Genomic DNA, 13,097 nt, shown 5'->3' with positions numbered 1-13,097 from the left:
AGCACTGTCATAATGATACTATCATACATAGTCAAAGGTTAGTTGAGGTAATTGAAAGCATAAACTGGGTGTTTTTGTTTTAAAGGTAAAATGCAAGTTTATTTGTTTAGCACCTTTCAACAAAGTGCTGTACATAATACATACTGTAAAAGATGTGGGAGCACTTAAAGGCCAATTCCACACTATCTTTGGAACAAAAGACCTACCACTGTGACAGTAGTTTGATTATTGAGTGAAATACTGTGAGGAGCTTTTTACAGCCATGATCAGATCAGACACCCACTGTGCATGACTTTTCTACTCAGTTTCTGATTCAAAATCTTTATTCTTTGTCAACTCTTCACACTGCATTATAAGTCTCAGTTGCAGCTTTTGCGAGTTCGAACTTTCTTTGTTGGAGCTCATTCACAGCTGTGGAGTCAGCTGCTCAAAGTACCAGCCCAGCACTGCAGGGTATTGTCTTATTTTCTTGTTTTGGACTCTTCTCCTCTTTTCATGTCGAAACATGAAAAACAACTCAGTTTTCAATTTGTGGTTTGGAAACTTTAGTCAGGAGGTGCTGCATGAGTTTTAATTACAGTTAACTACCTCACAGTACATGGCTTTACTTTGTTTTTTTCTATGTATCGTAGTGATTCACTTCTCAAGTCACTTCTTTAAATATTTTAGAGTTCTCCTGCAGATTTAAGTCAGTAGAATACAGGAAACAGAGAATGGTTGTGCATTCAAACTCATTTATTCTTAATTCCACTCATGTTGCATGGAGAATAAAGAAACTAAAACACTACAGTTGGACAATATTCGTCAAGGTCCAGTTAAAGGCTTCACTCTTTGTCATGTGATTTCTGTACAAAGAAAACAAAAAGATTACAAAAGATTACAAGGCATAGTTCACAATTAAATTGAGCATCTTTCTGCGTCGTTACTGACCTTAGCACCAGAGTCACGGCTTTTTGCTCTCAGCTTGTTGACCTGGGACTCTGCAATGTCGGCCCTCTCCTCTGCTTCCTCAAGCTCATGCTGCAACTTCCTCAATTTACCTAGATTTGTGTTTGACTGTTCTTCCTAGAGGATCAAGATTAGTGTGTGAAATTTTTTAAAGTATGACTATAACTCATGGCTAACTCATAAAAAGACAGATTTTATTAAACAAAGGTTTAGTATTTTAGCTTACAGCCTCCTCTGCAGCCCGCTTGTATGACTTGACTTTCAGTTGAAGTTTATCCACCAGGTCCTGAAGACGGTGCAGATTCTTTTTGTCCTCCTCTGTCTGTTTAATTATTTTAGAAGACATATTTGCTCATTAAAGCAAAAAAATTCATCTTTTTGTTGAATTGTTATCACAGAAATTGTGCATGTAGAGGATACCTGGTATGTGAGCTCTTTGATCCGTCTGTCATACTTGCGAATACCTTTCACTGATTCGCTGCTTTTTCTTTGCTCCATATCCACCTCATTTTCCAACTCTCGCACCTTGAAAACAACAGATATTGATGCATCTTTTACATGTTTGTTAAAGGCAAAAAACAAATCCTGGATTGTACACTAGTATTGTAAGGCAACAAAGTGGGAATGAGAAATATTCACCCTGGCTTCCAGCTTCTGGACCTGCTTCTTGCCACCTTTCATGGCTATTTGCTCAGCTTCATCTAGACGGTGCTGCAGGTCTTTGATGGTTTGCTCCATGTTTTTCTTCATACGTTCCAGGTGAGCGCTGGTGTCCTGCTCCTTCTTTAGTTCCTCTGCCATCATGGCAGCATCAGTAATGGCCTTCTTTGCTTTCTCCTCAGCATTTCTACACTCCTGCACAGCCTCCTCCACCTCATTCTGAATCTGGGCAGTGTCTCCCTCCAGCTTTTTCTTCTGGTTCAGCAGGCTGGTGTTCTGTAGGGGAAGGTTAGGGAACATTAGTATGTAATATTATAAACTAATTTGGGTACACTGACAAACTATAATATAGTGATTACAAAACTCTTGACAGAACCTGGGAGTGCAGCAGCTGAACTCTCTCACTGACATCCAGCAGTTCCTGCTCAGCCAGTTTACGACCTCTTTCAGTCTGCTCCACCAGAGACCTCAGCTCATCAAGTTCAGCCTGCAGCAGGTTGTTACGTCTTTCTACAATGGCAATGTTCTCCTTCAGATCATCATTAGCACGGAGAGCATCATCCAGCTGCAGTTGGGAGTCCTGTCAAGAGAGATAGTCAAATTCTTTCTGTGATTAAAAGGACAAAGGAAGCAATCCATAAACACACACCATCACTGGTAGGACTTATGGCATTACCTTCAGATGAGTATGGACTCCCTTTAGCTGCTTCTGAGCCTCTGCGGCCTGCCTGTTGGCCTGGCTCAGCTGGATCTCCATCTCATTGAGATCTCCCTCCATCTTCTTCTTAACCCTGAGAGCCTCGTTTCTGCTGCGAGTCTCAGCCTCCAGGGAGCTCTGCAGAGTGTCCGCCACTCTCTGATGGTTACGCTTGGCCTGCTCCATCTCCTCATCTTTCTCAGCCAGTTTACGCTCAATGTCAGCCTTAACCTGGTTGAACTCAAGCTGAGCTCGGAGGATTTTACCCTCCTCATGCTCCAGAGAGCCCTAGAAAAACAGTCACTTCCATTAATATGCATTTGTTTTAACAACAGGAGGAATATTGCTATCAGAGGTATACTTGTGGACCTCAGCTTCTTCCAGAGCAGCTTGTATCTCAGCCCTCTCCTGCTCCAGCTGTTTACGGTTCTTCTCCAGTTCATGGATGCTCTTTCCTCCCTCACCAAGTTGTTCAGTCAGGTCAGAAATTTCCTCTGTTTTGGGCATATTCATTTATTCTGTTACTCTCCTGACCTCCCTGCTGTATCCTGTGTATGTTATAAGACAAGTCATGTTTTCATTACATCTGCCTACCTTGGAGATTCTTATTTTCTCGTTTTATGGTCTCCAGATGATCCAGAGATTCTTCATAAGAGTTCTTCAGTTTGAAGAGTTCAGTGCTGAGAGAACGAGCCTCTTTCTGGGCACTTTCCAGCTCAGTCTGGGACTCTTCATACTTCTGCTTCCACTCAGCAAGGAACTAGATAAATAATATTCAGTATTAGATTACTATACAGTAATTCATCCATTCACAGTTCATTCAAGTGCCGTTTTGTCTTTCTCACATTACCTTGTCAAAGTTTCTTTGTTTCTTGTCCAGAGCTGCAGCAGCAGCATTCGATCTCTCCACATCCACCATGAGATCCTCAATCTCACCCTGAAGCCTGTGTTTGGTTTTCTCCAGAGAGGAACATTTAGCATTAACGGCCTCCACAGCTTCTTCTGCATCTTGTAGACGCTGGGCCAGTTTCTTTCTATTTGAGACCAGACACATCACAATCATTCTCAAACTCTCTCAATTTTATGTCTGTGCTGTCAAAGAGGACACAACTGCTCTTACTTTGCATCTTCCAGCTCCTCCGTCCTCTGGATGGCATCAGTCTCGTACTTGGTTCTCCACTGAGCCACCTCAGAGTTGGCCTTCGACATGCTGCGTTGGAGCTCGGCTTTGGCCTCCTGCTCCTCCTCAAACTGCTCCCTCAACAAATCACAGTCATGGCGAGCAGACTGCACTGCATGGGCAAGTGCATTCTTGGCCTGTAGAGTGATAGTTCGAGCTGTGATAGACATACTGTCAAGTTCATGTAACATCTATCTGGAAACTGTAATTATAGTAATTTAAGATACCTTGACTTCCTCCTCTAGCTGTCTCTTGAGGTCTTCAATTTGCTGAGTATAAGACTGCTTCCCTCTGGTCAGCTGGGAGACCAAGGAATCCTTCTCCTCCAGCTGTCTGGCAAGCTCACCTTGTGTTAAGGAAGAAAATGATCCTCTTTGCCTAAATATTGTGTATTCCGTTTCAAAGATTCAAAGAACTGTCTTACCATTCTCAGTTTGAAGCTTAGCTTTCTGCATGGTGAAATCACTTATGATACGCTGGCCTTCATCTGTTTTAGTCCTCAGTTCACTCATTTGATCTTCAAGAGTGCGACACATTTTCTCCAAGTTTGTCTGAAAATAAAACAAAATTTGCTCACATGTTAAGGAACGCTTTCATTCGGACATCTTTAACCATAGGATAAAACTGACACCATGCTTTTCAGTCTGCTGGGGTAATTTATTGGCCGCACTCACTTTAGACTTGACAATCTGCTCCATGTTGGAGACCACATCATCCAGCTCCAGTCTGAGCTCGCTCTTCTCTTTCTCCAGCTTCTGTTTGACTCTTTGCAGGTTGTCGATCTGCTCTCCGAGGTCGGCCACACTGTCTGCGTTCTTCTTTCTCAGTGCAGCAGCAGTGGCTTCATGCTGCAGAGTGGCCTCTTCAAGGTCTCTGCGCATCTTCTGAAACTCAGCCTCTCTCTTCTTGTTCATCTCAATCTGGGCCGCAGTGGCTCCTCCAGCTTCCTCCAGCCTCTCACTGATTTCCTCCAGCTCTCTGGCCAAGTCAGCCCTCTGTTTCTCCACCTTGGCGCGGGCAGCTCGCTCTGCCTCCAGCTCTTCCTCCACCTCTTCAATGCGGGCCTAAGATGTACAATTTCCATTAAGAAGGCCGAGTAACAAGCAGAACAATGACTTTGGTCATTCAAATTAGGAAAATGAAGGCCATGTTCACCTTACCTGTAGTTCCTTCAGTTTCTTCTGAAGTTGGGCCGCAAGTGCTTGTTCATCTTCAATCTTGCTGAGAAGTTGGCTTATCTCAAAGTCTTTTCTTGAGGGAGAAAATATGTATTCAGCAAGTTGTTCCTAAATTAGCTTTTTCTTACCTTTGATCTAGCTACCTTATAGCCAGACTAGAACATCAACATTGGGCAAATCTAGAAACCCCCAGATTATGTTCACTGAAATGTTTTTAAATAATATCTGTAATAATATCTTCCCATGGCAACTATTTATTGGTTAAGGTGATGGAAAGATTGTGGTTATGGCAAATAAACTATGGTTAAGGTAAGGCAACTAAAGTCCTTGGTTAGAGGGAAGGGAAACTTGGTGTTTAGGGTTGATATAAAGGTGAATGCTGACTGCACTTGCACTGAACGTTGGCACTGGATGCAAATTCTGAGGTCGAAGAGGAAACTTACTTCTTCAGCTTCTCTTCAAGTTGCTGCTTGTCGTTCTCAAGGTCCATTAGGCTCTCCTGGCTCAACTTCAGATCTCCTTCCAGCTTCCTTTTTGCTCTCTCAAGGTCCATCCTGACCTTCTTCTCTTGTTCCAGAGAACCTTCAAGCTATTTCAAAGCACAGAAAAACAGATTTACTATATAATACCACAGACATAAGAGTTATCAAGTCTAGATTATGACGAATTTATATAAAGTTATATTCACATCATCGACTTGCTGCTCCAGCTTGGCTTTGGCCTTGGTCAGAGTGTTGACTTTGTCCTCCTCACTCTGCAGGTCGTCCAGCGTTTGCTGATGAGCTTCCTGAAGAGCTTTCTTTTCTTTGGTCAGCTTGGCAATGATCTCATCCAAAGCTGCCATCTCTTCAGTCAGGTTTTTAACCTTGAAAAACAAATTAAAAAGTTGGTGTTACATCTGCAGTAACTGTTGGTAGTACATCTGCAGTAACTGATTTTACTACAACCTGCACTAACTGATATCCTGACCTCTTGGGGACAGCTGTAAACACGTTAACATGGTGAACTTGTTAGCAAACAGTTGCGTATTTACACACCCAGATGACAAAGAGTAACATTTGTATACATTTGGAGTCATAGCTTTGGCCACCTGATGAATGTAAACCCAATTCTCACTCACACTCTTTTGGTCTCTACCAATTCCTGAGAAAAATATCTTTCCTTTTAGCTACTGAACACTCCATTACATTCACCAGCTATTCTCTAACTGTGTCTGTCTGCTGTTTGCTGGTGAGTAGGTAGCTTGTAGTATGTTTGTTTGAGCTGTTAACAACACTATAAGAGTGGTGAGAGTGAACCAAAACAGAAAATTCATGGACCATAAAAAACAATGAGCTGAAAGATGCTATAATGCTCTGCAGAGCTGAGGGGAACTTTGATGATAATTCTGATTGTGATAATTCTCTGTGGGTTTGTCACTATGAGAGACTCCTTTCACATTATACATAATCTATTGTTCTCATCAATAATATTGTTTATAGCTTCCTTAATTACCTTGTTCTCAGTGGCATGCTTTTCCTTTTCCACTTTAGCCAGAGTCAGCTCCAGATCATCGATGTCCTTCTTGAGTTCAGAACACTCGTCCTCCAGCTTCCTCTTCTTGGCAGTCAGCTCTGCATTCATCTCCTCTTCATCCTCCAGTCTCTCTGTCAGCTCTTTGGCTTTGGCCTCAAGCTGGATCTTGCTCTTGATCAGACCCTCACACCGCTCCTCGGCATCTGCAAGGTTGTCTTGTTCCTGCACACAGTAGATTCATCAAATGTTGCTATTCATCACATTTTTAGGTAAACCTTTGCAAGTTTTAGGTAATCTGAATGACTGATCTTACAGATTGGACATGGAGCTGCAGGTCATTCTTCTCTTGGAGAAGGGTGACCATTTTTTCCTCCAGCTCTTTCTTGCGGGCTTCAGATTTAACGTAAGCCTCTTTGAGCTTTGTGAACTCCTCTTTCATGTTTGCCATCTCCTTCTCAGTCTCAGCTGATTTTAGCAGTGGTTTGATCTTGAAGAACATCTTCATCCAGGGCCAATTCTTGACTCCCATGAAGGCACGTACATTCCACTGGATCACCAGTAAGGCATCCCTGTGAATAACATCAGTAAGCACGGATCAATTTTTTGCAGTACCTTTCCTTTTTTTACAGTAAATATGGGGGGTTAAGAACGAACCTCCGCTCAACAATCTTCTGGAACTCGATCCTGGCAAGTATTCCTCTGGCTCTCGCTTGAATTCCAGTGATGATGAGAGCAAGACGATCATCTCTCATCTCTTCAAGAACACCCAACAGACCAGCTTTGAAAAACACCTAGTAAAAATCAAAGAAACAATCATTTAATTGCCTATAAATAAGCAATTTTTATTGTTTTGAAACTTAAATCAGTGCTTCACCTTTGTGTGTCCCAGTTTATACTGTTCATGGTCAATATCCAAAGAGCCCAGCAGTTTTTCTGCTGCTTTCTTGTTGTCAATGAACTGTCCCTCAGGAATAGAATTGGGATTAAGGATACGGTATCTGAAAAAAAATTTTTTTTTACAAAAACCATAAGAACATTTTGACCATGATGGAATTGTTAATGTAGAAAGATTTTTCTCTTACTTTTGCATTTACAGTACCTTTGTTTGAAGTCTCCATACTGAACCCTGTTGGGGAATCCCTTCCTGCAGATCCTGATGCCTTCCAGCACACCATTACAGCGCAGCTGGTGCATGACCAGTGGATTCTCCATCGCTCCAGGAGTCTTGGTCTCATTAGGGATGATGCAGCGTACGAAGTGGGGGTGAGTTGACCTGAGGTTGGTCATCAGTTTGTTCAGGTTTTCCTGTAAATGTAGACAACAAATACCAGCAGGTTCTGTGTACCAAACCTAGGTCATACAGTATACCAAACCTTAAACATAGTTTACCCTGTGCAGTGCCGACACAGTCTGGAAGGACGAACCTTTCTTCTTTCCTCCCTTTCCTCCCTTGCCTCCTGCATCCTGGGCTGTGTGGAAGGGAGATATATAAGTGTAACTGACAGTTCATGGACAATAGTAATCAGTATGGTAAATGATCCCTTACCTGAATCTGAACCAGCATACCCAACAAACAGCATAGCCAGTAACTTCAGGGTGGACTTCTGAAAGAGTCCAACCACAGTCTCGTTCAGTGGGTCTTTGTTCTTCTCCAGCCAGTTAGTGATGTTGTAATCAACAGTACCAGCATAGTGAACCAGGGAGAAATGAGCCTCTGGTTTCCCCTTTACAATCCTGGGCTTCTGGAAGTTGGGACTTTTACCGAGATGGTTGTCATACAACTTGGCTTTAAATGTTGCATCGCTGGCTTTGGGAAACATGCACTCCTCTTCAAGGATGGACATGATCCCCATGGGCTGAAGGAAGGAATTCATTATAATACACTGAATTCAAACTTTTGCTTTAATTATGTCATTTTCATCACCTCTGTGATCCAATTTAACTCTGCACCAACCTTCTCAATGAGTTCAATGCAGGCTGCCAAGTCCATACCAAAGTCAATGAACTCCCATACGATCCCCTCTTTCTTGTACTCCTCTTGCTCCAACACAAACATGTGGTGGTTAAAGAACTGCTGCAGCTTCTCATTAGTGTAGTTGATGCACAGCTGCTCAAAGGTGTTGAACTGTTCGTTTAACAAGATATTTGAGAGAGAAGATATTAGTTTTCCTGTGTCAGTGTTCATTTTCTCTGAGACAGAGCTGATTTCAAACGGCGTGGTCATTTAATTGCTGACACTCACATCAAAGATCTCAAATCCAGCAATGTCCAGCACACCAATGAAGTACTGGCGAGGTTGTTTGGTATCCAGAGATTGGTTGATTCTCACCACCATCCACAAGAACATTTTTTCGTACACTGACTTGGCCAGTGCGCCAATAGAGTAGTACACCTATTTTTATCAATTAAAGCAGAGACTTGATTACATTATGTTTTTTTTTTTGCACTATGCATTTCTAAAGCACTCATATTCATTACCAAATTTCGGCCATAAGGACTCACCTGCTGAACACTCTGACCTTTGGTGACCCACTCGTTTCCAACTTTAACCCTTGGATGACACAGGCCTTTGATGAGGTCAGCAGAGTTCAGGCCCATGAGATATGCAACCTTGTCGACATCTGAAAATTGATTTTGTTTAGAACATGCATGCACTATATTTTTTGTTTGAAAGAAACAAGAATTTGCTATAGTGACACTTTTTTTAAAAGCATATACCCTTAAAGTGTTTCTTATTGTCCTCGTCCTTTACCTTCTGTGCCATCGGCCTCTGCTTGCTCTTCTCTCTGCTTCTGTTTAAACTTCATGTTTCCATAATGCATGATGGCACCAGTCAGCTTGTAAATGCCGTTCTTCTCCTCTTGGGTAAAGCCCAGGACATCGAAAGCTTCCTTTAAAAACAAAATTACATTTGAGTTAGTTGTGAAACTGTATGTGTGGAGTTTTTAACAAGCACTCAGTTTCACCTACATCAGTAGCCATCAGCTCTTCTGCATCATTGATGGAGGCCACAGTTGTCTCTCCTTGGGAAATGTAGGCATAGTCATAGGGGTTGTTGGTGATCAACAGCATTTCTGTAAAATAAAATAATTTTCAGTATGTGATATTTTTGAGACAAAACTATGTTTTATTCAGCACTCACCCAGCAGTTCTGGTTTCCTCTGGGACAGAATCTGGTAGAAGATGTGATAGTCTCTCTCAGCCTTTAGCTGATAAGTGACACGAGATTTCTCTAGAAGATCTGACAACATATAACATGTTGGTATTAAGGTACATTTCTGAGCTGAGAGAACTCTTTTCCTAACTTTCAATTATTTATGTTCTGTGTACTCACAAGTTTCAATATCAGCTGAAGACAGTTTGCCACTGACTCCAAAATGGATTCGAATGAATTTACCCTGTAATGAGAAAATGTTGTTTAGATGTTGTGAACATAACATGGTCTGATTGACAGTTGGGCTCTTTGAAATGAACAAACTTACAAATCGGGAGGAGTTGTCATTTCTAATGGTTTTGGCGTTTCCAAAAGCCTCCAGAGCAGGGTTGGCCTGGATGATTTGATCCTCCAGGGTGCCCTGCCGATTTAATGAATACCAAAATTTAGGCCCTAACGTTTGAAATTTCATCCTTTACACTGATCATAATATAAACAATGAAACCAACCTTCTTCTCCTGACCACAGTCCTTCTTGCCAGAAACAGCTGCAATGCTGGCAAAGTACTGGATGACTCTCTTGGTGTTGACAGTCTTTCCTGCACCCGATTCTCCACTTGGGATGAAAAACACTCAACATGTAAACTGAAAATTTTGTAAAAACGTAAACTCTATTCATCAAATTGGAAACATATATGATGTTTGAGAATGACTTACGTGATAAGTATAGACTGGTTTTCTCTGTCTGCAAGATTTAACACAATGTTCAGTGTTAGGGCCGTTTTCTTGAAATGCATAGATGGTGTCAGAAAGGATGTTACAGTTTCCCAAAACAAAGGGCTGCATTAGAAATGGCATGTTACACTGAGAGCTCAACATACCTGCCAGCATGTACTGGTAAGCATTGTCAGAGATGGAGTAGATGTGAGGAGGAGCTTCACTTCTCTTCTTTCCTCTGTAGGCATTGACCACTGACTGATCATACACTGGCAGCCACTTGTAGGGGTTGACAGTCACACAGAACAGGCCTGAGTAGGTCTGTAGACAAAAGAACATACAATAAGTCTTTTTAATTGGACTGAAGATTTTGTACAGTGGTGAGGTCTGCAGGTTTGTGGTCATTACTCACGTAGATCATCCACGCAGCATAACGCTCTTTGAGGTTAAATAGCACAGCAGGTTCATGGAGGAAGGTGAACATCGCCATGTCCTCAATTTTATCAAACTTTGGCGGGTTCTGGGGGTGGATATCTGCCTCCTTCACGGTTACAGACTGGAAGGATATACAACAGGGTATATCCCGATTTAAATTGTTGTAAAAGTCTTCAAAGGTATAAGTTAACTATCTTGTTCGACTGCTGTGTCGCAACCTCTTTCTGACTTACTTTTCCAAACTCAGTTTCAACACTGACTTTGTCGCCATCTCTGCTGGTGATTGTGGCTTTAACATACTCCACCTCAGGGTCAGGCACAAAACACTGCCTCTTCATGTCAAAGGGTCGAGTCTGGGCCTCCAGACGCTCCTTCTCTGACTTTCTCAGGAAGGGAGCTGCAGACCCAAACTCTGCCATAACAGCATCACTTGACATGTTGAAAGCTGTGAACCAAGGTTGAAAGAATTTGGATTACATGGTCACTGGAGTGGCATTGTAGAACTTATAGGTTAATTTTGGGCAAGTTTATGATTTAATGCATTTCTATACATAGAAAAGAATTACAGAACATCACAGACATTGTTGTAGTTTATTTAAATAAGCAGAAAAGGGTTAGTATTATAATATTGTAAAATATAAGTACATCAGCTGTTATTATAGGTGAATGATGAAAGGCATTTGTACATAATTCAAAGATGGCTCAGAAGCTACTAACAGACAAAGTAGTAAAGTTTTGAGGATTAGTTTTCATATTTTACTTTGAAAACCAAACAGCATGGAGCTACCTACCTGGTTCTTCTTCCTCTCCCCCTTGATAGATTTGTTCTGCTCAGTGCCCTGAAAGAAATAACAAATAGTGACTTTTTTTTCAGTATCTGACATGACAGTTAAGTTGTCATATGAATAAATCGTATGTGCACGTACCTGCAGGTGCTGTGTTCATGTCCTTGCTCCTCCTCTTGAACCCCTCTTTATACACATCCAGGAGGCAGTGCCTCCACACACAGCTGCCCTGTAAGGAAAGAGGGAGAAAACAAAGGACACTATTCAAAAAAGGAACATCTGTATTTGGAAATAAAGGTGTGGACAACTAGAAGTGTCATGTAACGATTGGCCATTGAAACCGAAGCTTATGAGTTGGTCTTAGATCAGAATCTATTTTAGTTTTCTCCTTTAAGTTGCTGAAAAGCCACCAAAATTATAAAATATTAAATTATTTTTCACTTTATTTTCATATAAGAGTATTCAATTACTATTAAAAATTATTTTGGCTATGTGAAATATTTTATATTTTGAAATATTTCCAGCATATTATGTAGTCAAAAATGTGTATGTACATCTATTCTAGGAAGGAAAATGTGTTTTGTTATGCCAACTATATAAAAACTTTGAATTACATGAAACATTATCTAATAGTATTTTTTTAGCTGAACGCCACTGCACCAGTTGGCCTGTCACCACAACAACAGGCACTGTCTTGGCATCTGCAGACAATTGTATTGTCTGTCTTCTGTTATCCTGGAGCACAAAGATAAACTTGTGAATTTTTTGACTTGGATTCCTTCTGCTGGTCCTTGTTTGCCTCCCTGTGGATCATAGCTGACCCTCCTCCATCTATAATAAAAGATCGGGTACGACAGCTGCCTGCTTTCAAAGGTTTCAGCGCCCATACCGTAAATAAATACATTTAGGTCATACAGACCACTTATCACCTCCCCCACATATACATCATTAATGGCAAGAGGTCAATGCCTGTAATAACTGTCACGTTAACAGAAGAGATCCTAAATTCATGTGTTTATTGAGTGGACCACCTGAAGACCTCCTCAAGAAACAAACGACCCCTTTTGACTTTAACAACTTCACACTACAGAGTTCGCCATGACCTTGGACGTCTTGACAGTTGGTTGTCTGCACCCAGCGTACCATTCCTCAGGACATCAAGGGCAGTGCTGAGGCTGTCATTCCCAGCTGTCTTGTGTCATTCCGCAATCACCACTTATATTGGAGCTTCCTATATGCAGCTGGAGCCCTATCTGTTGTGCAAGTTGGTACTTGGGCAGATATGGAAGGTGGTTAACAATCATATTTTAGGTGACAGTTGTATTGTTTTGGTTGAACGGCAGGCGAAGCAGAAGATTTTGCTGTTGAGAAAACTGAAAACAGAATCTGCAGCTGAAATTAGTTCATTGTTCAATTCTGGATCAGCTGTGGAGCCACATTTTTTTGAAAAATGTAACATTCACTACCGCTCTGATTCGCACCTCTGACTGGCTCCTTCCCCATGGCAACGGCAGCTGAGGCTCATGGGTATTGTAGTATTTAGACCCGTCCACCAAAATGATGGACAAAACCTGAAAGACAGAGTTGAAATAATTCAAACTGGAAGCCACAACATAAACCTACATTGTCTAGGAGAGTCCTGACTTTCTGTCCATGGTAACTCAGTTCAGGAGATCCTTTACAGAGAAAATAAAATGTGAACTCAGACTGGAAAACACGTCAGGAACCAGTTACTCCTCCCTTTTTGTAACTCATTATAATTAAGAATTTGGTTAGTGCGGCACCACCCGTTTTATACATGAAGATCAGTTTACTTGTCCAACATTAAC

General features: G+C 41.6%; 1 protein-coding gene across 1 annotated transcript; it reads right to left on the bottom strand.

Moving 5' to 3' along the window:
- Positions 1-735: 735 nt before the first annotated feature.
- On the bottom strand, positions 736-11,325 carry LOC120790103 (myosin-6-like). The gene is made up of 38 exons (XM_040127396.1): positions 11,275-11,325; positions 10,717-10,928; positions 10,461-10,604; positions 10,213-10,369; positions 10,049-10,076; positions 9,842-9,947; positions 9,661-9,753; positions 9,513-9,576; positions 9,321-9,419; positions 9,149-9,252; positions 8,931-9,069; positions 8,681-8,799; positions 8,421-8,570; positions 8,133-8,303; positions 7,725-8,034; positions 7,568-7,647; positions 7,278-7,483; positions 7,053-7,176; positions 6,833-6,969; positions 6,492-6,747; positions 6,158-6,400; positions 5,352-5,528; positions 5,107-5,252; positions 4,646-4,736; positions 4,160-4,549; positions 3,910-4,036; positions 3,713-3,831; positions 3,426-3,622; positions 3,156-3,339; positions 2,900-3,065; positions 2,675-2,799; positions 2,285-2,593; positions 1,985-2,188; positions 1,588-1,884; positions 1,369-1,473; positions 1,175-1,270; positions 931-1,065; positions 736-845 (listed from the first exon to the last, which is right to left on the bottom strand). Exons 2-38 carry the CDS (start codon positions 10,918-10,920, stop codon positions 825-827), a joined length of 5,823 nt encoding a protein of 1,940 aa, XP_039983330.1. The 5' UTR covers positions 10,921-10,928; positions 11,275-11,325; the 3' UTR covers positions 736-824.
- Positions 11,326-13,097: the final 1,772 nt, after the last annotated feature.

This window comes from Xiphias gladius, chromosome 5 (genome assembly GCF_016859285.1).
Source record: "Xiphias gladius isolate SHS-SW01 ecotype Sanya breed wild chromosome 5, ASM1685928v1, whole genome shotgun sequence".
In the NCBI taxonomy this organism is placed as follows: domain Eukaryota; kingdom Metazoa; phylum Chordata; class Actinopteri; order Istiophoriformes; family Xiphiidae; genus Xiphias; species Xiphias gladius.
The sequence above is the reverse complement of the archived record's forward strand: the minus strand, read 5'-3'. Positions and strand labels throughout refer to the sequence as shown.